The sequence below is a fragment of the Mustela putorius genome, unplaced genomic scaffold (genome assembly GCF_011764305.1).
Source record: "Mustela putorius furo isolate JIRA1106 unplaced genomic scaffold, ASM1176430v1.1 tig00000281_pilon_pilon_pilon, whole genome shotgun sequence".
Classification (NCBI taxonomy): Eukaryota; Metazoa; Chordata; class Mammalia; order Carnivora; family Mustelidae; genus Mustela; species Mustela putorius.
In genome coordinates, this window is record NW_025421343.1 from 5088454 (window position 1) to 5112705 (window position 24252).

At 40.7% G+C, this 24252-nt stretch overlaps 2 protein-coding genes and 1 long non-coding RNA gene across 4 annotated transcripts in view; 1 reads left to right on the forward strand and 2 right to left on the reverse strand.

The window, feature by feature from the left end:
- The first annotated feature begins 399 nt into the window (after positions 1 to 399).
- LOC123391750 lies at positions 400 to 23604 on the forward strand. Its single transcript, XR_006606449.1, has 3 exons — positions 400 to 523; positions 9580 to 9644; positions 23478 to 23604. It is a non-coding gene; the product is annotated as an uncharacterized LOC123391750 (long non-coding RNA).
- LOC101686984 (vacuolar protein sorting-associated protein 26A-like) lies at positions 6066 to 7439 on the reverse strand. The gene has a single exon (XM_045079075.1). It carries the CDS (start codon positions 7363 to 7365, stop codon positions 6373 to 6375), a length of 993 nt encoding a protein of 330 aa, XP_044935010.1. The 5' UTR covers positions 7366 to 7439; the 3' UTR covers positions 6066 to 6372.
- EVA1A (eva-1 homolog A, regulator of programmed cell death) overlaps positions 16271 to 24252 on the reverse strand; it is a 49994-nt gene continuing 42012 nt past the window's right edge. Inside the window, exon 3 of one of the 2 annotated variants that reach the window (XM_013051195.2) lies at positions 16271 to 17556. In XM_013051195.2, the coding sequence (XP_012906649.1) occupies positions 17183 to 17556 (374 nt within the window). In that variant the 3' untranslated portion in view covers positions 16271 to 17182. The remainder of the gene's footprint in view (positions 17557 to 24252) is intronic. The other variant, XM_013051196.2, reaches the window with a different exon arrangement.

Below are 24252 nucleotides of genomic sequence, written 5' to 3' on the forward strand. Positions count from 1 at the left end.
GTTGACTGGCGTATCCCAGATTCTTAGAGGAGTGGCACTTGCGTAGTAGTTGCTTAATAAATATTTCTTTGAATAAATAAAATGTTTTTTGAACATTCACTTTGTGTCAAGCAACAAACAGATCAGGGACTAAACAAGCGATTACAAAAAGTAAGGAGTATTATGATCAGGGGTGGTGAGAATAATACCAGACTTTGTGGATATGACTCAGGAAGCCACAGAAAGGAGGGCAAGATCAACACCCCTTCTTTATCTTTCAGGCACAGATGGCTCCCTCCCCCTCCCCAGCACAGATGCCTGAGACCTCACGCAGCCCAGAAGATCTGAGGGACTCAGAGGACAGGGATGGTGGGAGGCAGGCGGGAGGGGTGCCCCCTGTGGGAATAAAAGAAGGATCCAGTAGGGTATGGAAGGGCTCTACCTGGTCCAGGGAATGCATTGGTGATGGCAGAAGTCTGTTTCAATGGCAGCAGGAGGTGGGAGACTGTCCCAGTCTCTGTGGCATCTGAAGCCTCACCTTTGGGTGAGTAATAGTATTGGGGGCATAGTAAATGCCAGAAAGTGAAAGAGGGGGTGGGCTTGTTCAGAGCATGGCAAAGACGGGGTGAGAGGCTTATATTCATTCCCTGGTGCCACAAGCAGCTAGGCAGGTGGAAAGCAGACAGACGGTGGGTGAGAAGCTTAAGGCCAGAAGTCAGTGGGGGTAGGGAGCCAGCATGAGAGGGAAAAGGGACTCAAGCCGCAAGCGGCAGACCTGGTGTGGTCCCGACCCCCTCGTCCTCAGTTTTTCCCTCTGCCTTTTATTTGGTTCGCCATCTCTTCCTACAGGCGGGTTCTGTTCTTCTGTTCTGTTCTTTTATTTAAAAAATAAAAAAATAAAAATTAAAAAAAATAAAACAACCAGATTTGTCCTCGGCATTTAGTAAATTTGTTTCCTGTTACTTCTCCTTTCCAAAAAATATTTCTCTATTCTATTTTAACAGCTGCACTGCAATTGTTTCTATTCTTGAAGGCTGTCTTAAAATTTTTGGAAGTTTTATGCAGGCATAAATCATGAATAAATCAAGCCCATGTGTCCATTTTCTCCCACACAGCAATCCCTTAACATGCACTCCGACTACATTCATTGCCTCTTCTCCGACCTTTCCCTAGTCTTCATAATAATCCTTAGTTACTAGTCACCGCAGGCCCCCGCAGGCCCCTGGAACCTCTCATTCCCTTCATATTCGCCTTGATTTCCACTTGCTGGTCTTGCTTCTGGCTTCCACCTCTGCCCTGACCTCTAAGGTTAACGTTCATTGCTCTTCCCTGGCTCCGATGCCTCACTCTGCCTCCAGGATCCTCACCACACCAACACCCCTTCCCCCTGGAGAGGGATCAGACCCACTTTCCTTTCCACAAAGGATTCCCCCAAGGAAATTGAGCATTCACTTGGGGGACCTACGTGGGACTTGGTTCAGGGATTCTAAAGCTCTGGCCCCAAATCCCAAGCAAGGAAATCGCTTAAGCAAGGTCTCCCTTTGTGGATTTCCATCCTGCTGTTTGGTAAATGCCTGCTCGCTCATTCGCAACCAAGGCTTTCGAGCCCAGCACGCTCATCCCACTGTTTGACAGTTGTGTTTCCCAAACCCTTTGAATCTTAAATTAGTGTCACTACAATGTTATGATTCATTGCTCTAACTCTCGCTCAAGGTTGTGACTGTTTCTTTCAAGCAGCTCTTCCGTTAAAGTGGAAGACCCCCCCCCCCCCCAGAACACACGCATATGTCAGCGCAAAGCCCCAGCTCTGTGGGTGGTCCCAGCCTTGGGTTCCAGATACAGCTCTGAGAAGGGGAGGAAAGGAAGGTCACGCTTATTTATCTTTTCTGAAAACTCAACTTTCGGTGGATGTCTGTGCTTGTACACATGGGTTAGAAGGATTCTACTCTCCTTTCCTTTCACCAGGAGACTGTAAAAAATTTGAAAGCGTTACAACTGTCTGCATGTGATAGTCTCTCTGAGTTCTCCAGTCCCCAAAATGAACTTTATCTTAGTCCAGTTTGACTGACACGGAGCATGAAAACCATTCATTCACTCAGTAAATACTTGTTGAGGAGACTGTTTTGGGAGCGGGGAATACAGCAGTGAGATCCTTGTGGAACTTGTAATTCAGTGAGGAGAAAATAGACAATTCAATAGGTAAAAATGATATGATATTGGATTGTGCTAAGTGTTATAAAGAAAAATAAGAAGATACTTTTAGATAGAATAATCAAGGAAAATCCCTCTGAGGTATCATCTGAGCAGAGATCTGAATAAAATAGAGATTCCGACCCCCCCCCCGGCCCCGCCTCTGCTTTCCTTGCCCATGCAGACATCAATAATCAATCAGAGCCATCAACTCTTTTCCCTGGAGCCATACAATCCTCTTAGCAATCCAAACTATCAGTGCTTTTTGGTTGGTGTTAACATACATGATTAGGCCTGTTTTCCATCCTGTTCCAAAATCTCTTCCTTTTCTAGAGCACGGAGGAAAAATGTAAAATAGAGAATGAATCTGGAGACAGGTTTTGCCCATCTTTGTGAGCCTAATGATGTAAGATCGATTACCTTCCTCCATTTTCTTGTCATACACAGAAGATGTTTCTGTCCTTTTGCAATGCTTACTTTGTATATTTGAGTTTATAACTCAAGACTGTGGTATTTTGTGACCCATTTACGTCATAGGGCTCTGCAGCTACTTAGGCTGGTTCGTCCTATGTTCCAGCCTTAAATTGCGGATGCTGTTGTGCTAGAGGCACATTCTCAGACTTCAGACTTGAAGTACATTGTAAAAGACGTGTTTTCCCTGACAGAAATCCATTTCCTAAATAAAAACACTCCTTACATACATTGGCCAATTTTCTTTTTATTCGTTCACTTATTGAGCACCAACTGGCTGTCAGGCACAGAGTGTTAAAGGTGGGTAAGACACGTAATGTCTTACTGAAATCTTCTACAGACTCCAATGGAGGATAAAGTCAAGGCCTCTATAGGGGGAAATCCAAATCTTATCCTCTCATAACCTATAAATCCTCTCATCTCCTCTCGTAATTTTTTTTTAAGATTTTATTTATTTATTTGACAGAGAGAAATCACAAGTAGACGGAGAGGCAGGCAGAGAGAGAGAGAGGGAAGCAGGCTCCCTGCTGGGCAGAGGGCCCGATGCGGGACTCGATCCCAGGACCCTGAGATCATGACCTGAGCAGAAGGCAGCGGCTTAACCCACTGAGCCACCCAGGCACCCTCCTCTCGTAATTTTTAACACCCATGACCTTATAGATCACTACCTAATGAGAGCCAGTGACTGCTAGTTGCCAGCCCAGTGACAATCTTCATTCTATTTAATCTCTTCTTAACCCTGAGGACCATTTCTTTTTCTTCTCTCCAATTGTGTCTCTCAGTTCCCATGACTAAGCATTGTTCTGCCCTCTGTTCCCTCCCATCTTTCTCTACATTCTTTCTCTTGGGGACCTCAGTCCCTCCCAGAGATTTTTTTTTTTTTCCTCCCAGAGATTTAACATTGCTTTCATGCAGGTAAGTTTCAAATATGTATCCCTGGTTACAGCTTCTCTTCGGAGTTACAATCCACTAAGACACCATTCTGGAAACAGATTCTATATGTTTGAAGTCAAACACATCATTGCTGCATTCACCAGGGTCTTGGGTGCTGCAAATGACAGAAATCCAACTTAAAGTAGCTGAAATGGGGGAAAGAGGAATGTATCTCCCTACGTAGCCATAAGAGTCCTGAGCTAGATCCAGGAACTCAGTGTTGTCAAGAATAGAATTTCATCCTCTTGTCTTTTCTTTTCTTTCCCTTCCCTTCCCTTCCCTTTCTCTGTCTCTGTCTCTCTGTACTTGTCTCTCTCTTGTTTATGTCTGTGTTCACTCCCTTCTTTCTAAGTCAGGGTCTCTCTATTAGAATATGTTCATTTTAGTTACCATAAGCACCAGACTTACTTTCACTGCTTTAGTAAACCTAGAGAAAGAAAGAACTTCTCTTTCCCAATAATTCTAACGAAAGTCCTACAATTGAATTTCACTGGGCTAACTTGGGACACTGACCATCCTGTAAGCACTCATATGACGGAAATATACAGTTATGTTCACTATTGACCTAAGTCCTTGCAAGCAATGGATTGGATTCAATCACATGAACTGTAGTCTTTTATAGAAAAAGCGAGAAAAAGAAGAAAGAATGCTGGATAGGCAAAAGCAACAGATGTCAACTATAATCTACTCCCCTCAAAAACAAGTTTTTCCACTGACTCACTTTTTCTTTTTAAAGATATAATTATGTAAAAACGTTATTTAAACTAAACTGTATTCCTTAAGTGCTATTAATCTTACTATTTTATTGATATGGCAAGTTTATATCATTCAGATTTCAGCTTCAGACCCCCTTGGACTTCATCTTTTTCTTCCTTGTCCCCCACCAACAATCAGTCAGTTGTCGGATCTTCTTGATTCTGTAACCAAATTATTAGCCTTTCCACAAGACTCTGCCTTCTCCAATACAAATTCAATTTTTTGAAGCATGTGCTGATCATATAACCTCTGGTTCATAAATCTTTCCTTGCCTTCCATTGCCCAAAGACAAATGGCCAGTCTTATTAGCCAGCTCTCAAAGCCCAACCCTCCAGAAACTAGATCTAACCTACCTTTTAGGACTGAATCCCCACCACTTCCCTAAGTATGTGTCGTGCCTCTAGCTAACTGCAGCCTCTCACTGTCCCTCATTCTGCCTCAAGCTCTCCCTGGCTGTTGCCTATAAACAGGTTGTTGTCCTCCCTCTCTTTTGTCAGTGTCCTCACCATTTTTCAGGCTCAACTCCAGGACCTCCGTGGGTGTTCAGAAAGGAATTGTTATGTAATCATTTTAAATCATTTTGAATAGACAGAAGCCTGGATTAGATGGTCAGTTTCTGCTAATCTTGAATGATTGATTTCTGACCTATAAGATTCTCTCATATATGAGAACACCTCATGTATCCACAAAAGTCTTTGTTAAATAAGAAATAACGCAGAACTCTGGTGCATGAGACACCAACAAGGTGTAGGGGTAAGCATTACTGCTAACTGGGATGTAAAGATAAGGCTGCCCTTCCTACGGAAGAAGGCAAACACTATGTGTATATGTTGTTTCCCAAAAGCTAGGTGCTCTGCTTGAAGGAAAAATGGCTAATGAATATGTCCAACAAAGTATCTACTTGAAATGTGTATTCAGTTCTCCTTGTGTCATTGAGTCTTCATTCTCCCTCAGACTGAATGCTTCAGAGAAACAGGGGCAGCTCCAGGGCTATTTTCCCCAGCTGCTAGAATTTTCTAGCACTTTGTCTTTCAATCTTATTTCTATCATATATTCTTTGCAAGGCAGCCATTATATACTTTCTCACCTCCTCTGCAGACTCAATAGAGGACACAGTTCTCTTGGTATCTTGAACATAGTTAGTACCAGTAAACACTTGGCTGAAATGATACCAGTGGAAAGTCCAGAATCTATGCCAAGGAATCTCAGGGGTAATAAATAAATAAATAAATAAATAAATAAATAAATAAAATTGCTTTATAAACATTCTCCTCTTTCATAGGTTTTCCTCATATTAATAAAATCTTCAGATATAATCAGAGGTTATTTTATTTATTTGTTCATTCTTGCCAAAGAACAAATTTTCCCCTATTGGCAGTTCAAGAGCCTGGCAGAAACAATCAACACAATTAGTATTGCCTTCTGGTATAGCAACAGCAGTAACACCAGAATCGCCTCTGAATTACAAAAGAGCTTTTGGATACTAAAAACTTAACATTGAGTCATTCATTCAATGCATACTTACTGACCATAGACTAAGGCATAGCATTGTGCTAGGAATACTGAAAAGACAGATTTAACTGACCTCATAAAACCCAGAAATCTAGGAGGAGAGAGATAATTAAACAAGAAATTACTTGCCAGATACAGTTTAAGCACTGAGTTGTGTTAGAGCTGTTAAACTCAATGAACAAACTGCCTGCCTCTTTTTTTTTTTTCTCACATGAAAATCTTTAATGTTTATGTTTATGCATATCTGGGTGCTTATCATCAGGTCAAAGTATGCAGTTAAAAAAAAAAAAGGAAAGAAAAAAACGGCAGCTTAAGAAAGTTCCAGTGTTTCAAAGAAAGCGCTTTTTTTTTTTAATGTATATACATGAAGAACATTTAGTTGTATCATAAAATAAATGCAGCACTGTAAGATAAAGGAAGACTATTATAAATGGAGTTTTGGCCTTTCCCCCCCAACAAGCTGCAGCCATCTTTAACAAGCTGAACTTCATCTCAATGGACATAGGAGTTTTTTGCTTTTCTTTTTTTCTCCTATTCAGTTCGCATTTCGGGCTGTTCAGCAGATGCCTGTGACTCTGGTGATTCAAATCGCTGGTGAAAGTTTGTTCTCTGTTTCCTCAATTTTTCAGGAGCTTTTCTCCATAAAATGATCTCCTGCTGCTTGAAGTACCTTCTGTCTTCCTCATCAACAAGGACTAGATTCAAAAAGTACCTTACTGAAAATTTTTTGTTCACATCTCGCATTGTAGGGGTTGGATCATATCCTGCTAAAAATAGTCTTATTGGGATTGATTCACCTTTTACTGGTGCGCCATCCATTATTTCATATTTAGCAATTGTTTCTGTTTCTGTGGTGGTACTGGGTCCAATTCCTGTGATCTCTTTTTTGATCAGTTGCAACTCCATATGTTGGATTTTTATTCTTACTAATAAAAAGTAAATTTTTCCAACAATCACATCCTTTAGATGATACTTTGATTTATTATATTCAAATTCTATGTGTAGACAATCTTCAATGCCTACTTCCATCTTAATTGAGTTGTTAACATCAGGATATGTGGCAAGCTGGTGAACAATAAGATCATATTCTTTTATCAAGTCTGTCAGTCTTCTTACTATTGTCACTTTAAGAAAATACCTCAAGCGAACATTGGCACCGATGTAAGATTCATATGGCTTTTCAACTTGCATAAATTCAAAATCATAACTTCTGCTCTGAGTCAATTCTCCAGGCAAGGCTAGTTCTTTCACTAGGTTTACAAATTCATGAGTATTACTCTTGTCATTGAAAAGTTCAATTTGACCTACAAATTCAATTCTAATTCCTTGGTGCTCTAGCCTCTTTCCAGGTTGCTTAAAGGCTAGGTTTACCTTTCCTGAAACGGATTCTCCGTCATAGAAAAGATAGTGTTTTTCTACTTTGCCATCTTCAGTTTTCATTTCAGCCATTTTCCTGGTCTCCCCATCATTAAGGACAACATCAATCTCACAAATGGGTCCAAAAAAGCCTCCAAGAAAACTCATTGTCAGCGCCGCCGCCGCGTCCCCACCACTTCACTCCGCTTCCCTCAGAACTCCCAGTCACTGCCTGCCTCTTTATTTGCTATATGTCAAGGTTGATCCTTGGGGCTCTGTTTCAAATCCAGCCAGGGAACATCAGCATTCTTAAAATTTTCCATACTTTTAGGTTAGACAAAAGGGCAAAGCTGGGCATCCTGCATGTCAAGGGGCACCTTTAGCAACACGTGCTGCCTTCCTGGTCCCTAGAGAAATCTTGTCAGTGGTCCCCTTCACCTAGGAGGAACTGGTGGTGGTTGTGGGCTCCAGGCATCTTGGGAAAGGAGACATTGTGGGTCACTGTACTCACATGCAAGTTGGTTTAGAAAAGTTTTAAAACTCTTAGATATTTGGGGAGACCCTCCAAAAGTAGCTGTGAATTTTCATGCTTTTGTTTTCATATGGTTCACAAAAAAATTTTAATACTAGGGTCAATTTCAGTGTGGACCCAAATTTCTGAGAAAGCTTCAGGAATTCTATGTACTAGTGGCTCTTAGAAGGCCTGGAATACAAGCAGGAGCTCACTCCAAATTTCAGTTTTAATCTGTGCTTTGCATCTAGTTTTATTGATTTAAAGAAGGTGCCTCCCAAAGTGAGTTATACAGACCCCGAGGTCCAAGGACTGATAATTAGTGAACTGCAGAACATAATTTGAGAACAGTTATCTTAACAGATATTGGTGTGTTTAGTGAATAGTATTTTGTTTAGTGAATAGTATTTGAAATAAGGACCTAATTTTGAACTCTAAGGGCTGTATCTGAGACAAATGACTGGTTGCCAAGGATACCCCTGTGTGCAAATTACAGAAAACATAATGAACAGATGGATTCTTGGAGGGAGGAGGATTGATCTGAACCTAAGAGCAGGTGGAGATAAATACTCTGATTGGAAAAGAAGTCACAGATTTATGTGGCTGACATAAAAACACATCCTCATCATTTTAAGAGCCACCATCCTTTATCCCGTTCTGCCAATAGAGACGTCATTAGCCTTCGGATAGGTACTTGGTTGGAGGCTATTTGAAACCTGAGGCTAGCTAATGCAGCTAAGTCTCACCTCTCAGCTCTGCCAATCATTTACCTCTCCTTACTTTAGTCACATTCCCTTAGGCAGTTCTTCCTTCCCTAACTGATTATAATTGAGCTCTTCCTTGAGCGCCTTTGCCAAATGTTCTCCAAAACCATCAGTCGGCAATCAGCTATACATTCTCCACCCTAAACTTCCTCAACTTCACCTCTCTCTCTTACCCAGCTTGTCTATAGGAATTTCCTATCATTTTCTGAGACTCTACGGTGAAGCCTATGATTCTTCTACAGCCCAAGGAACACAGGGTTGATAAACATATTGTTTCTTATTGTTCCTATTGGTGCTGTAACAAACCACCACAAATGTAGTAGCTTAAAACAACACACATTTATTATCATATGTTCTGAAGTTCTGAAGTCCACAATGGGTCTTAGAGCTAAAATCAAGGTGTTGGCAGGGCTGATTCCCTCTGGAGATTCCTGTGGAGAATCGGTTCTTTTCCCAGCATCTAGAGGCTGCTGATGTTTATTGGTTCATGGTCACATCACTGAAAACTCTGCTTCTGTCATCATACCTCTCTGACTCAAACCCTGCTTGTCCCCCTCTTACAAGGACCCTGTGACATCAGGTTTACACAGATAATGCAGAATAATCTCCTATCTCAGTTATCTCCTTAATTTAATCGCATTTATAAAGTCCCTTTCATCATGTAAGGTAACATACTTATGGATTCCAAGGATTTGGACATGGATATCTTTCAGGAGTCATTATTCAGCCTGCCACAGTCCAGATGGGGATAGAATTCTGCATTTATCCTATTCCTTATCAATATTTCTAGCCCGTTCTTCTACAATAGTGTCCGCAAATTTTTTCCATAAAAAGCCAAATGGTAAGTATTTTAGACTTTGTGGGTCAAGGCAACATTGAGGCTATTATGTAGTACTTATGTAACTAACCATTTAAAATGTAACTATTGTAACGTGTAAAAACCATTCTTAACTTGCAAGTGGTACAAAAACAGGTGGTATGCTGGGCTTCGCCCATGAGCTAAAATTTGCAAAATTCTGCTTTATAAGCTCTCAGGAAGTACTTCCTTAGAGGCCCATGCCATTCAGTTAAATCACTTCTACTTTATCTTGCCTCTGTCACTTACAGATATCCTGGTCACTCTTCATTGATGAAGAGTGATGAATTGCCCACCTGGAGAAGTATTCAAAAAGGTAGGAAGAGCCACTTGAGTCGGGATAAGTCTAATTCTGCAAAATAACAGTAATATCCTAAAGAGAAAACATCTTTCTGTTTATATATCTCTCCTTCCTATCAAAAGTTCCTGGTGCAGAAATGCATTCTTCCCATTCAAGGTATGTGTTTATCCACATATCATCCTGAGTGATAACAGTTTTTCCATTTTGAGGACGTATATGAGCCTTGGTGTTATTACACAGTCTAAGGAATCAAATATTCTCTGTGAAAAGACCGGAGACTATGGATGAAAACACAAATTTGGGGGAGTACAAAGGACAGATTTTGGTTCGTCACCTCGTCTTTTTTTTTTTTTTTAAAGATTTTATTTATTTATTTGACAGACAGAGATCACAAGTAGGCAGAGAGGCAGGCAGAGAGAGAGAGAGGAGGAAGCAGGCTCCCTGCTGAGCAGAGAGCCCAATGCAGGGTTCCAGCCCAGGACACTGGGATCATAACCTGAGCCGAAGGCAGAGGCTTTAACCCACCGAGCCACCCAGGCACCCCCATCACCTTTTTGACTATGTGGAGCTGGTGGCAAAATTCTGACTCTGAACAGATTCCCAAATATGGGGCCTGGTCTTGAGCCCAGAGAAGTATTTCTTCTTAGAGTCTCAGAGGTTCCTTGTGTTCTTCAGAAGGGAGTCGGAAGGGAAGGTCATTTTTTATTTCATTGATGCCACTCTTAGGCCCTGATCTCTGACTACTGCTAAAAGGAAGAAAACAAAAAGGAAGAGAGAGCTAGAGAAAGAGACTTTCATATGACAGTTCCCTCTCTCAAGGACTGAACAGTGGTTTTTCCTATGGAAAGGAGATTTTAAAATGCATCTGAGGATTAAGTGCCTCAGATCAAGTGAGGCCAAGATGATCTTGAAAGTAGGAATAATTAAAGGATAGATGATCAAATGACTTTGGAGGCACAAGAAGCACACTCCCAGTGCTTAGACCTAATATAAAAGTTTCCCTTTATTTGGCTCAAGCCTGAGGGACTGGAAAATTGGCCATCAGTGAGGTTAAGAATAGCTATTGCAATTTCAAGAAGGAATACCCCTTCCTTATGAACCTGTAAAAATTGTGTATGACTCTCAGTGCTGGATTAAATGTGGGAAGTGCCCTGAGAGCCCTCCCACCTGGTCACATCTGAGTTAATGTAGAAGAAGAAAGAAGAGATTCTAAATTGGAAAAAGACATGAAAATGTTCACCTGTAGAAGAAGGAATAAAGAAGGCAGGTAAAGCAAACCTTCATAAACTTAAGAGAAATCATCTTTGTTGCAACCACTTAAGGCTTTGAAGCTCTGTAGAACAGGATGCTGCAATTGGCCCTATTTCCCATGCTCTGAGGCTTTGTGTTATTCTATTATTCAAAACTATCTAATGAGAAGCTACTGTGATCCAAGGCCTGCATGCATACTGGGAGTACAGAGGTGAGTAGGGTTATCGTACAACGGCCAGAGGCTTAAAGGCTAGGGCACATCAGCAGGTGCAGAAAAATCACATAAAGTGTGAGTGTGCAAGCAACACAGGGGACACAATGGAAGGTTTGATTCCAGCTGGAAAATGTAAAGAAGATATTCTTATCTCATGGTGAAAGAGCAATTCATATATTTAAAACTTAAAGGAAAACTCATGGATTTTCAAATCTACAATGAGGCTAACGTGAGGTCATGATGCAGATTCCCAAGCAAGACCTAGGGAGACTCTTACACTGAAGCCTAATACTTACCAGTACTAAATTTGTTAAATATTAAATCCAATCTTTAGGGCAAAGAAAGAATATACCCTGACCTATAAAAACTGATTTGGGATGGCAGACAATTAGAAGATTGACACCCTTTTCTGACCACAGTTTTTTTTCAACCACAATTTTTAAGAGGAGCCCATGTGTCAATGTGTGCTATTGCAGTAGAGGTTGAGAAGATGAGAAAAGACATAATAAATGAGCCTCATTTTGCTCTGCCCAAAGCTGATTAGAAGAGTAAGTCTAGCTGTTTTTATCAAAAGAGCCACTCTGTTAAGAATGATGTTGGAACTGTGAAAGCCATGGCAACAGGCAGGAAGTGCTGCCATTTTACTTCAACACAGTGAATATTAGAATGTATACATGTAAATAAAATATTAGGACAAAAGGGAAAAGGTACCATAAGAAATATAAATAAAGGTGAAAATATTTAGCATCAAGAAAGGCAGGAACAAGTTAACTTTGACTCTAACATGAATTATTACAAAGGGAAATGGATGAAAATGCTCAATGAATATAAAGTAGGTCTAATTAAAGCATAATACTTAAAAGTATCCTTTTATGGTAACAATTGTCAATAAATACTTAATAAAGGCCACATATGACAAGCCCACAGCTAATAATATACTCAACAGTGAAAGGTCAAAAACTCTTCCTCTGAGATCAGGAACAAGACAAGGGTGCCAATTCTCACCACTCCCATTCAACATAGTACTAGAAGTCCTAGCCAGAAAAATTAGGAAAGAAAAAGAAAAAAATGCATCCAAATAAGAAAGGAAGAAGTATAATTGTTTTTGTTGGTAGGTTGTATGATCTTATATATTGAACACCTAGAAGACTCCACCAAAAAGCTCTTAAAAGTAATAAACAGATGCAACAAAGTTGCAGGATTCAAAATACAAAAATCTGTTCTATTTCTCTACATTAATAATGAACCATCTGAAAAAGAAATAAAGGAAACAATCCCATTTACAATAGCATTGAATACATTAAAAACTTAGGAATAAACTTAACCAGGTTGGTGAAAGATCTATTCCTAGAAAACTATAAGACTTCAATGAATGATATTGAAAAAGACACAAGTAAATGGAAAGATATCCCATGGATTGGAAAAATAAATATTATTAAAATGTCTGTACTACCCAAAGCCATCTGTAGATTTAGTGCAATCCCTATCAAAATTCCAAAGGCATTTTTTTATAGAAATAGGAAAAAAAATAGTCTCAAAATTCATATGGAGCCACAAAAGACCCCAAATAGTCAAATTAGGCTTGAGCAAAAAGTAGAAAGCTGAAAGCATCACACTTCCTGGTTTCAAATTATATTACAAATCTAGTAATCTAAAGACAATTATCATATGATCTCTCTGATATGAGGAAGTTGGGAGGCAACATGGGAGGTTTGGGGAGTAGGAAAGGAATAAATGAAACAGATGGGATGGGGAAGGAGACAAACCATAAGAGACTCAATCTCACAAAACAAACTGAGGGTGGCCAGGTGGAGGGGATTAGGGAGAGGGTGGTTAGGTTATGGACACTGGGGAAGGTATGTGCTATGGTGAGTGCTGTGAAGTGTGTAAACCTGGCAATTCACAGACCTGTACCCCTGGGGCTAATAATATATTATATGTTAATAAAAAAGAAAAAATTATATAACAAATCTAGTAATCTAGTAGTAATCAAGACAGTCTGGTATTGCACAAAAAACAGACACAAAGACCAAAAGAACAGAACAGAGAGTCTAGAAATAAGCCCACACATATATAGGTAAGTAATATTTGACAAGGGAGCCAAGAATACTCAATAGGAGAAGGATTGTTTCTTCAATAAATAGTGCTGGGAAATTGGGAATTTACAGGCAAAAAAATGAAATTGAACCCCATCATACACCACTTACAAAAATTAACTCAAAATGGGTTAATGACTTAAATGTCGAGGTGCCTGAGTGGCATGGTTGGTTGAGCATCCACCTCTTGGTTTCAGCTCTGCTAGTGATCTCAGGGTCACAGGATTGGCCTTGTATTGGTTCTGCACTTATCACAGAGTCTGCTTGGGATTCTTTCTCCCTCTCCCTCCACTCCTCTCTCTCTTCCTCTCTCAAGTAGGTAAACAAATCCTTTCTAAAAGGACTTAAATGTAATATCTGAAATGGTGAAAATCCTAGAAGGGCACAGTATACAAGCCAGGTCAAGGATTCCTTCCCTGTGATTTGACTTGATTTGATATGATTTGATTTTTTAGATTTGATTTATTTCTTTAAGAGAGAGAGCATGAGAGGGGAGAAGGTCAGAGCAAGAAGCAGACTCTCCGCAGAGCTTGAAGCCTGATGGAGGACTCCATTCCAAGTCTCCGGGATCATGACCTGAGCTGAAGGCAGTGGCTTAACCCACTGAGCCACCCAGGTGTCCCATTTTTTTGTTCTTGTTGTTAGATTTCCTTCCCTGTGATTTTAATTTTCAACCTTGAAGCAAGGTGTTTCTTTCCTTTTGTGTCATTTTGGAATGATGTTAAGTCCAAAAGTGCCTAAGGTACACTTCCTGCCAGTATTGAAGGTTCAGCTGAGAGGGTTCAGATATGCCATGAGTGGATGGTGACCACCTGTGCCTCACAGTGCAGGAAGAGGCCCTCAAAGGAAGTTGGTGGGAGCTTCCTAGGGTAACGGTACTTCTAACAACTTCTCAGATGTTTGACTGTCAGCCAGTGCTTCTCTGAGGAACCATGGAAGACTAGGGAAGTTGGACAGAAGCATACTTTGTATGCTGTCCTCTGAGCTAAGTAAACAGTGAAACTGCCCTCCCCCCGTCCCCCACAACCTGTGAGCTGTATGGAAGCTCAGTGAGTAGCAATGAATCCAATACACTGTAGTGGTACACACAGGACATAGCATCACCTGAAACAGAAAAAAATGAGACCAGCAACAGAGAGAAGCAGAGATTAGAGCTGAGAAAGAAAGAACTTTTGGTAGCATTTCAGCATCTGGACCCCGTCATCCATGACGCCTGATCCAACCCTTCTTTCCCCAGTTATATGAAATAAATGCTCTTAAGTTGGATATTATTCTGTTTCAAATGAAAGTGACCCAAGGAAGAAACTGGAACCAGGAGGGACAGACCTAAATGTAGAACTGCTTGGGTCAAGATAAGGAAGGTAACAGTAGAAGTCTCCCTATCTTTGGCTGAAAAGCTGAAATCCTTGCTGTATGGAAGTGAAGCAGTAGGTCAAACTGTTATCTAGTATTTTGTGACTTAGAGAAATCCCCACCACCCTAAAAATAGGAATTTCATAGACTTGGTAAAGGCATCAGGCTATTGGGGTGAGAAAGCCAAATGACCCAGAACCTTCCCAAACACTTCCATCCTAACAAGGGTCATATCCTTCCCTGTTACCAGCTTTGGATGAATCCTGGGGTTGAAGGCAACACCTCATTCTTTCACTTTTCTAAGAGACAGAGACCAAGATGATGTTAATCTGAAGCCCAGGCAATTATTGCCTAGGACGGAAATCACAAGGGTGGGAACCCAAATTCAAAGATACTGATTTAACAAGATTTTTGGCCGTTGTTACTACCCAATGAGGCAACCCAAATTGATATAATCAGACCATCCACCAAGGTTTCAAGCCAAATGTATTGCCCCCTGGGCACACAGATTTGTGATTGTTCATTTCTTAAGACAGCCTTCCAAGCCCTTAGGGTAGACAGTGAGTTGCTAAAGCAATAGAGACCCCATCAGATCAAGTCTTCTGACCAACATTTCAGGTCCCATGATGACACCGATGGACACCAATGGAAATACTCCCAGTAGGAAGGCTCAGGAGCATCCAGACAGGCTGAATAAGGAACCCACTGCATATCAAGAGAAGGGAGCTGACAGAGATAGAAGGCCAGAGGATACTGCTTCCTTCTCTGTAACCCATTTCTAAGTGGTTCAGCCTCGCTCTCTTTTTTCCCTACTGACCTCCCTTCTCCATAAGAGGTGATCATCATTTATTTAAGTTTGTCACATTTATTTATTTATTTATTTATTTATTTAAGATTTTATTTATTTATTTCACAGAGAGAAATTACAAGTACACTGAGAGGCAGGCAGAGAGAGAGAGAGAGAAGGAAGCAGGCTCCCTGCTGAGCAGAGAGCCCGATGCGGGACTCGATCCCAGGACCCTGAGATCATGACCTGAGCCGAAGGCAGCGGCTTAACCCACTGAGCCACCCAGGCGCCCCACATTTATTTATTTTTAATTGTGTTATGTTAGTCACCATACAGTACATCATTAGTTTTTGATGTAGTGTTCCATGATTCCTTGTTTGCACATCATACCCAGTGCTCCATGCAATCTATACTCTCCTTAATACCCATCACCAGGCTAACCCATCCCTCCTCCCCTCCCTTCTAAAACCCTCTATTAGTCTCCCGGAGTCCATAGTCTCTTATGGTTTTTCTCCCACTCCGACTTCTCCCCCTTCACTTTTCCATTCTCCTAATGTGCTCCACGCTATTCCTTCTGTTCCACAAATAAGTGAAACCATATGCTAATTGACTTCCTCTGAAGGAGATTATGCTTAGTGAAGTAAGTCACAAAGAGGCCACCATCTTATTTCTAGCCTTGGGCACATCTATCCCATGCTTAACAACCACTCAGCCACATTGTAACTATAACACACAACACACAGCAAATGACAGGTCCCTGGTTAGTCACACAGGGGCCATTTCTTTATTCTCCAGTTTTTCCATTCCTCCCAGTTCTCAAGTTGTTGCAAGGGCCTGGCAAAAGACCATAGCCACCTATGAAAAAGGGCTGCCACTTAAAGTAAGTATAAAACAGAGATGGACATGAAACAAACAAACAAACAAAACAAAACAAAACAAAACCCTTTATGTAATATTTATTTATTTTTTTAATCTCATCCTAATTTTGGCTTTATTCCTCATCTCCCACTCTCATTCTTTTCTTGGAAATCCAAACTTGTTTGTTTTTTTTTCTTAACGTTTAAAATCATCATCATCTAGAGTCATAACAAAATTTCTTCTCTCCAAATGAGGGAAAACACAGCTCTTCTTATGCAGCATCTTCAAATATGCACGTTAATATATATTTTATAAACTATTTAAAATAAAACCCTTCATCCTTTGAGGTTATTGATATTTTCTAGCACACTGACACATCTCCCATAATACATTAATTCTACCCATTTTCATGAATGAGGTGGGAACTATACTAAAAAATAGGATTTTAATCCCTGAGGTGCCAGTTAAAATGGACAAGGTTGCCATTGCAACACAAGATTTAAAAATCAGCCTTAAATAATAATCATAAATCATGCTATCTGGATGAGTACCACCTCCATAGCATGGGGTCATTTAAAAAATTGCATTTACTGGGTTAAGTTCACCCTGCTTTTCCTAGCCTTCATGCCATGATAATCTTCCTTTTATAAAGGAATAACTCATAGCACTGAAGTCTGCAGAAACTTCTGAGATCCTCAGAAATCAAGAGAAACCACAGTCCTGTTTCTCTAATCTCCATCCACATTTCTGGAGGGGGTTTTTCAGCACCATTCCACGACCTGGAAAGGTTGATAAACAGGCTTGGTTTTTCTACTTCTCCGTTAATTTAGTCGAAAAGGAAAGCTGAGGTCTCCTGGCTAGAAAACGGGCATGTCCTGTTTATCTCTGCCCCCAGGACTTCAGCAGAACTGCGTTCGGCTCTGTGCCCACCCTCCCTGCGGACTCTGGCCCTCGCCGGCGGCTTCCTGCCCCGCGCGGGCTTCGGCTCCCACCACTAATAGTAGCGGTTCAAGCTCCTGGTCCCCGGAACCTCGGGCTGGCCATTCATCCAGATCTCCCTGATGATGCGCTCCCGCTCCTCCAGCCGCTGCGCGCGCTCCAGCTCCTCCGCCGAGGTGAACACGTTCTTGTTCAAAGTCCTTTCAAAGCGGCGGTGTCTCCTGACCGAGATGTCAGACGCCGTGTCCGAGCTGCCATCCTCGCTGTCGCTGCTGTCGCTGCTGCTCTCTCGGTCCTGCAGGAACTTCTTCCGGGGACGCTGCCGGCAGTCCGTGTGGCAAGAGATCCTCATCACCAAGGCGGCCAGGGTGAGCACCAGCCCGATGCACACGCCCGAGACAAAGTACAGAGCTGCTCGCTCGGGATTTTCTGCAGAAGGAGGAAGAAGAGGCATTTGAGAGATGATGATTCTAGATGCAGGGAGCACCCAGGGCTCCCGGCTGCCTTGCACAGCTCTCATCACACCTCAAAACTCGGATGGTTACAAATACTGCCTTCCCATGGGACAAACTATAGAATGGATTCAAAACATAATTATCAACAAATGGTATAGGGCGTGTGGAATCATTTTCCTATAGTCTTGCAACTTTAAATTTGAAATAATTTCAGAATGAAAAGATAAAAGAAAGAGAAGTATTATTTAGGATGTAGTATAAGCAAGCAACTGTCCTTAGATGTCATTTGCTTAGGAGGTGTGTATGTGTTTAAAACCTATTTTTGCCTATAGGGAAAGATCCTTGGCTTCTGAATTTGTTCCTGCAACCCCTGAAGAACCTTTTAATCACAGATGTAAGCAGCATTTGGGGGGGAGCAACAAATTTATGGGTAAAATCAAGGATCAATGCCTCCTTTATTGTAACTATACCATCACAGGCCCAAGTCAACACATGTAGTTAGCTCCTGAGATGCCCCCCCCCCCACTTCTTAGTATTCCAAATCTTACCCAAGCCCTTCCTTTGAGGGCTGGACCCCATAATCTATTTCTAAAAAACAGAATATGACAAAATTGATGGATGAGTCTAAGATTAGGTTACATAAGACCGACTTCCAACTTGCTTGTGCGTTCTCTCTGGCTTTTCTCACTCCCTTGCTCTGATGAAGCCAGCTGCCATGTTCTGAGCTGTTCTACAGAGGGGCCCACATGGCAAGGAACAAAGAGTAGCCTCTGGCTAACTGCCTGCAAAGAAACGGACCATGCCAACAGCCATGTGCAGGAGTTTGGCAGGGAAGCATGCCCTCCTGGTGCAGGCCTGGCCTGACCCACACAAATAAGATAAGAAATGTGTGTTGTTTTGAGTCACTAAGTTTTGAGGTAATCTGCTGCGCAGTAATTGATAACTTATACGATCACAGTTGGAAAACCAGTGTCGGTATTTTGTGATGGCCTCATCTGATGACTTTGTTGGGGAGAAATCTGCGGTTTTCTTTGGTAAGAAAAGAAAATAATCATTCTGTTAATGTGCAGTATGCTTCGTGGGCCCACATCTCTGATGTGCTCCACAGGATGAGAGCCTTCGGGTGAATAGCCTTCCCTTTGTGGGTAAGTATAAGAACATAGGGGCATGCCTGGCCGTGGGTCCCAGGGCATGGTCAATCTGACAGGACTCAAATTGGCTTTTCAGCAAATTAGTTTTCCATAATCTCTATTCACTGGTTAGTATGACTCAAAACATACATTGTTTTGTGGGTTTTTAAAGAATATAAGTGGGATTATATATAATAACCTTTTTTTAATATTCATAAAATAGAATATTTCTTAGAGAGATTTCCAGATATGCCAACACCACTCTTTTTGACTGTTGCATAGTCTTCTGTAGTACAGACATATCAAAGTTTATTTAACTATCTCCTTATTACTATCACATAAATGGTTTATAATTTTTCAATATGATGAGCAATGCTAATGTCAAGATGATTGTATCCTTGTACACATCTCTTTATATACATGTAGAATTATTTCTTCAGATTAGTTATCTAGAAATATGGCAAATGCATCAAAGAGCATAGGCATTTTGAAGTTTTATGCATTCTAAATTGTACCCCAAAAAGGTTCTATCAGTCTAAACACAGCATATTGAATGCATGTGTTTATGATACCTCCTTCCCTCTGAAACTCCTACCAAAATGACAGTGATATGAATACAACAGACATAAATTATAGGTACAAAGAGGAGAGGCAAGAAGAAAATAGAAGACACTAATAGCAGATATGAGTAGTCAATAAACAATGTAAATGTGGTGAAAGCAGGGTGACATCAATATCATGGTGGTGTAATATCCCAACTTTTGGTGTCCCTTTTTTTAACAGCTAATTAAACATCCATCTACCAAAAAAAAAAAGTGTCTCTGTGGTAGTCTTCTGACCCAAAAGCATAAGCCAAGAAGCTCAGGAGGAGTCTCACCCAACCGCCTACCAGGTCATCCAGTAATAGACAGACCGCAGACAGACTTCAGTTAGGACTGTGAAATTAGCAACCACAACCCTGATCCTTCCCAGCTGTGTTTGGGGAAAATCTTGATAAGTGTTGACCTGGGCAAATACCCATGGATGAAACAGAATTCCAGCACATCACTGAAGGAAACAAACAAACAAAACAAGTTTGAAGGAACTTTTCCAGCAGTGTCCCTCCCTGCCAAATTGACATAGCACAGAACTGAACTATCCCATGGCACCACTCCGTGGGGGGAAAGGAGAGCAGTATGTGAGTGCCTGGCTACCCTAGCTGTGCTGGATGCTGCATGGGAAACCCATTTCCCTCCAGCAACACACAGAGTGCTAAAGCGGGACCTCCGTGACTGAGGGGAGGGAAGAAATTGGAAAGTGGTAAGTTAGAATATCAAAGGATTATAAAGGGACATGGTTTGTGCTGACTGAGCTCAGGATGTCTGGAGAAAGTCCCACAAGCCTCTGGGAGAACCTCAGCCAAGGATCTTCCTACCAGGCAGACATCCTTAATACCCCAAGTGCTAGACCCATACCTTCCTTCACTTCCCTTACTCCAGCTCCAAGATTGGCCTCAAAAATCTGGTAAACTGGAATGCTATCAGAAAAACAGACCTGGCTCTGTGGGCAGGAGAGAAACTACAAACTTGAACTGTAGCACCACCTTCTGGAAAAAAAAAGAGAGGTTTCCAGGAGCCAGCCAGGTGAGCTGTAAGATCCAGAGAAGACATAAAAGCTTAAGAATTCTGCCACAAGAGGGAGCAAGAAATGTGGAGCAGGTGTATAAAAACAAGGTCTGAGAGAACCCCATATACAATAGGACCAACAAACAATATACCCCATCCGAAAGGTAAAGGTATCCTTTACTTAAAAAGCAAAGCAGCAACACAAAATTACAAGGAACATGAAGAATTAAGAAAATGTGTCATCCATCAACAGACATTTCTGCAAAGAAGACATCCAGATGGCCAACAGACACATGAAAAAGTGCTCCACATCACATGAAAAAGTGCTCCACATCTTTATAAAAAATAAAAAATTTATATATAAAAAAAAAGTGCTCCACATCACTTGGCATCAGGGAAATACAAATCAAAACCACAATGAGATACCACCTCACGCCAGTCAGAATGGCTAAAATTAACAAGTCAGGAAACAACAGATGCTGGTGAGGATGCGGAGAAAGGGGAACCCTCCTAAACTGTTGGTAGGAATGCAAGCTGGTGCAGCCACTCTGGAAAACAGCATGGAGGTTCCTCAAAAAGTTGAAAATAGAGCTGCCCTACAACCCAGCAATCACACCAATGGGTATTTACCCTAAAGATACAAATGTAGTGATCCGAAGGGGTACATGCACCCAACTGTTCATAGCAACAATGCCCACAATAGCCAAACTATGGAAAGAACCTAGATGTCCATCAACAGATGAATGGATAAAGAAGATGTGGTATATGTATACAATGGAATACTATGCAGCCATCAAAAGAAATGAAATCTTGCCATTTGCAATGATGGGGATGGAACTAGAGGGTATTATGCTGAGAGAAATAAGTCAATCAGAGAAAGACAACTATCATATGATCTCCCTGATATGAGGAATTTGAGGCAAAATGGGGGCTTGCGGGGGTAGGGAAGGAAAAAATGAAGCAAGATGGGATTGGGAGGGAGACAAACTATAAGAGACTCTTAATCTCACAAAACAAACTGAGGGTTGCCAGGGGGAGGTGGGTATGAAGAGGGTGTCTGGGTTATGACATTGGGGAGGGTATGTGCTATGGTGAGTGCTGTGAAGTGTGTAAGCCTGATGATTCACAGACCTGTACCCCTGAGGCAAATAATACATTATATGTTAATAAAAAAAAATTCTGATTAGGAAAAAAAAAAAAAAGAAAAAGTGTGATCATCAAAAGAAAATCCTTGAATAAAAATTTCGAAGACATGAAATCTTATGATCTAGCAAATAAAGAATTCAAAGTAACTGTTTTGAAGAAACAATGAGCTACAAAGAAACATAGGAGACAATTCAATGAAATCGGAAAAAAGTACATGAACAAAATGAGATATTTCACAAGATAGAAACCATAAAAAAGAATCAGACAATTCTAGAGCTGAAGAATTCAATGACTGAAATGCAAAATGCAAGAGAGAGAATCTGCAGCACAGTAGGACAAATGGAAGACTAAATAAGTGACCTAGAAGAGAGTGCTTTTCAAATAACCCAGTGCAATGGGATTCAGTCAAATGTACAAATACTAGCATAATCAGGGTTCCAGAAGGAGAAAAGAGGAGGAAGGGTCCAGAAAGTTTATTTAACATATAATAGCAGAGAACATCCCCAAACTGAGGAGAGACTTTGACATCAAAGTTGACAAAGCTAATAGATCACCCTGTTACTGTAATGCAAAAAAACCTCAAAGCCACATTATAATGAAACTGACAACAATCAAAGAAAAAGAGTGCTAAATGTATCTGGAGAAAAAAAAATTATAACTTATAAAGGAGCCCCCACTAGGCTATCAGCGGATTTCTCAACAGAAACCCTACAGGCCAGGAGAGAGTAGAATGACATAGTGAAAATGTGGAAAAAAAAAAGTGAAAAGAAAAAAGTACCAGCCACGAACACTCTATATGGCAGTTATTCTGCAGATACAAAGCAGAAATAAAGACTTTCTCCATGAAACAAAAGCTGAAGGTATCCTGCCTTATAAGAAATGCTGAAAAGAGTTCATCAAGCTGAAGTGAAAAGATGCTAATTAGTGCCATGAAAACCTCTGAAAGTGTACAACTGTAAAGTGTATACTGTAGTTAAGTATGCAGTCAGATTTGGAAAACTCTAAATGTGTAATAGAATGGTATGTTAACCACTAAACTATAGTATAAAGGTTAAAGGAAAATAAAAGTAACAGTAACTGTTACAGTCTGTTAATGAACACAATGTATAAAAAGAGGTAAATGGTGTCATCAGAACTAAAGAGGGGAATAAAAGTGTGGAGCTTTTGTATGCAGTTGAGAAGCTCTCAATGTTCTACTAATGAGCATAATGTTAGCTATGGTTTGTCATATATGGTCTTTATTATTTTGAGGTATATGCTCCTTTTATACCCAATTTGATGAGGAATTTAATCATGAAAGGAAGTTGTATTTTGTCAAATGCTTCTCTTTCATCTATTAAGATCATCAAGGAAACATAGGGAGATGAAATCACTGTCTTTAAGAGATAGCTGCACTCCTGTATTCACAGCAGCATTATTTACAATAACCAAGACATGGAAACAACCTAAGTGTACATTAACAGATGAATGCATAAAGAAAATGTGTTATGACCTTAAGTACATTATGCTAATTGAGATTAAGTCAAAGTAAGACAAATACTGTATGATATCACTAACACATGGGATCTAAAAAAGACCTTCTCCTAAAAACAGGGTATAGTGATGATTAATAAAGGCTGGAGAGAGAGAGAATTGGGTATATGTTGTTTAAGGCTACAAATTTGCAACCAGTAGATAAATAAGTCCTGGAGGCTTAATGCACAGCCTACTGAATATAGAAAACAATATTGTATTATAGACTTTCAAGTTGCTAAGACATAAGATCTTAATTGTTCTCACCATGAAAAGAAAGATAATTAGGTGATGTGAAAGTAGTTAATATTACGATGGTAATCATACTGCAATATATAAATGTTTCAAGTCAACACCTTGTCACCTTAAATCTATACAATATTATATGCCAATTATATCTCAATAAAAATTGAGTGCTTGATATAAATAAATAAATAAATAAATAAATAAGCAAGAAAGCAGTGAAAGAGAATAAAACTGAATTCTGTCTCGTTGATATCCAGCAAAGGAAGAGGATTGAGGGAGCTCTTGCCTTGAGGAACTTGACAGTCCAGCAGGGGAGAAGACCCACCCATTCCCATACCAAAAGGAAGAGTTTCTGTAGAAACCTGAAGAGGGATCTCCAGAAACACAAAGGTGAGTGGAAAAGCTCAAGTTCAGATATGTGGGTCTGAGAAGGCTTTCCCCAAAGGATATCCCAATCCGGGCTTTCACCAGGATGGAAAACCACTGGGCAGACCAGCATTAATTTGCAGCCTCATCTCATCATCTTTTAAACACTACTTACCTACCCTGCTCAATTGTGGTAAAGGTTAAAGGGATTGCAGGTGACCAGCATAAAGAGATTATCCAAGATCTTGGCAGAGATAGGCATTCAATAAAAGATAACTCTATTTTTTTTCTTCCTTCCTCCCTTTCTCCCTTTCTTCCTTCCTTCCACGTTCTCTGCCTCCCTTCCATCCAACCCTCCATCCATCTAATCCATTTTCCTCATCCTCACTTCCTTCTCTTCTCATCCCACCCTTTCTTCCCTGTGAGTGTGTCTCCATGTTTTCTGCACCCTGCCCTCACCGCCCCGCTATTACACAGGTTAACCTTGAAGATGGTTACTCAACTTGATCCCGGGAATCACTATTCTCCCTCTAGCTTAACTAGTGCATCCATCCTGCTACGCTAACCAGAAAACATACTCTTTTACCTACAGCTTTCAGACAAAGATCCCCAGAAAAAAAGCCCCATAAAAGCAACGAGAGCGGGCAAGGGAGTTGACTGGGCCTC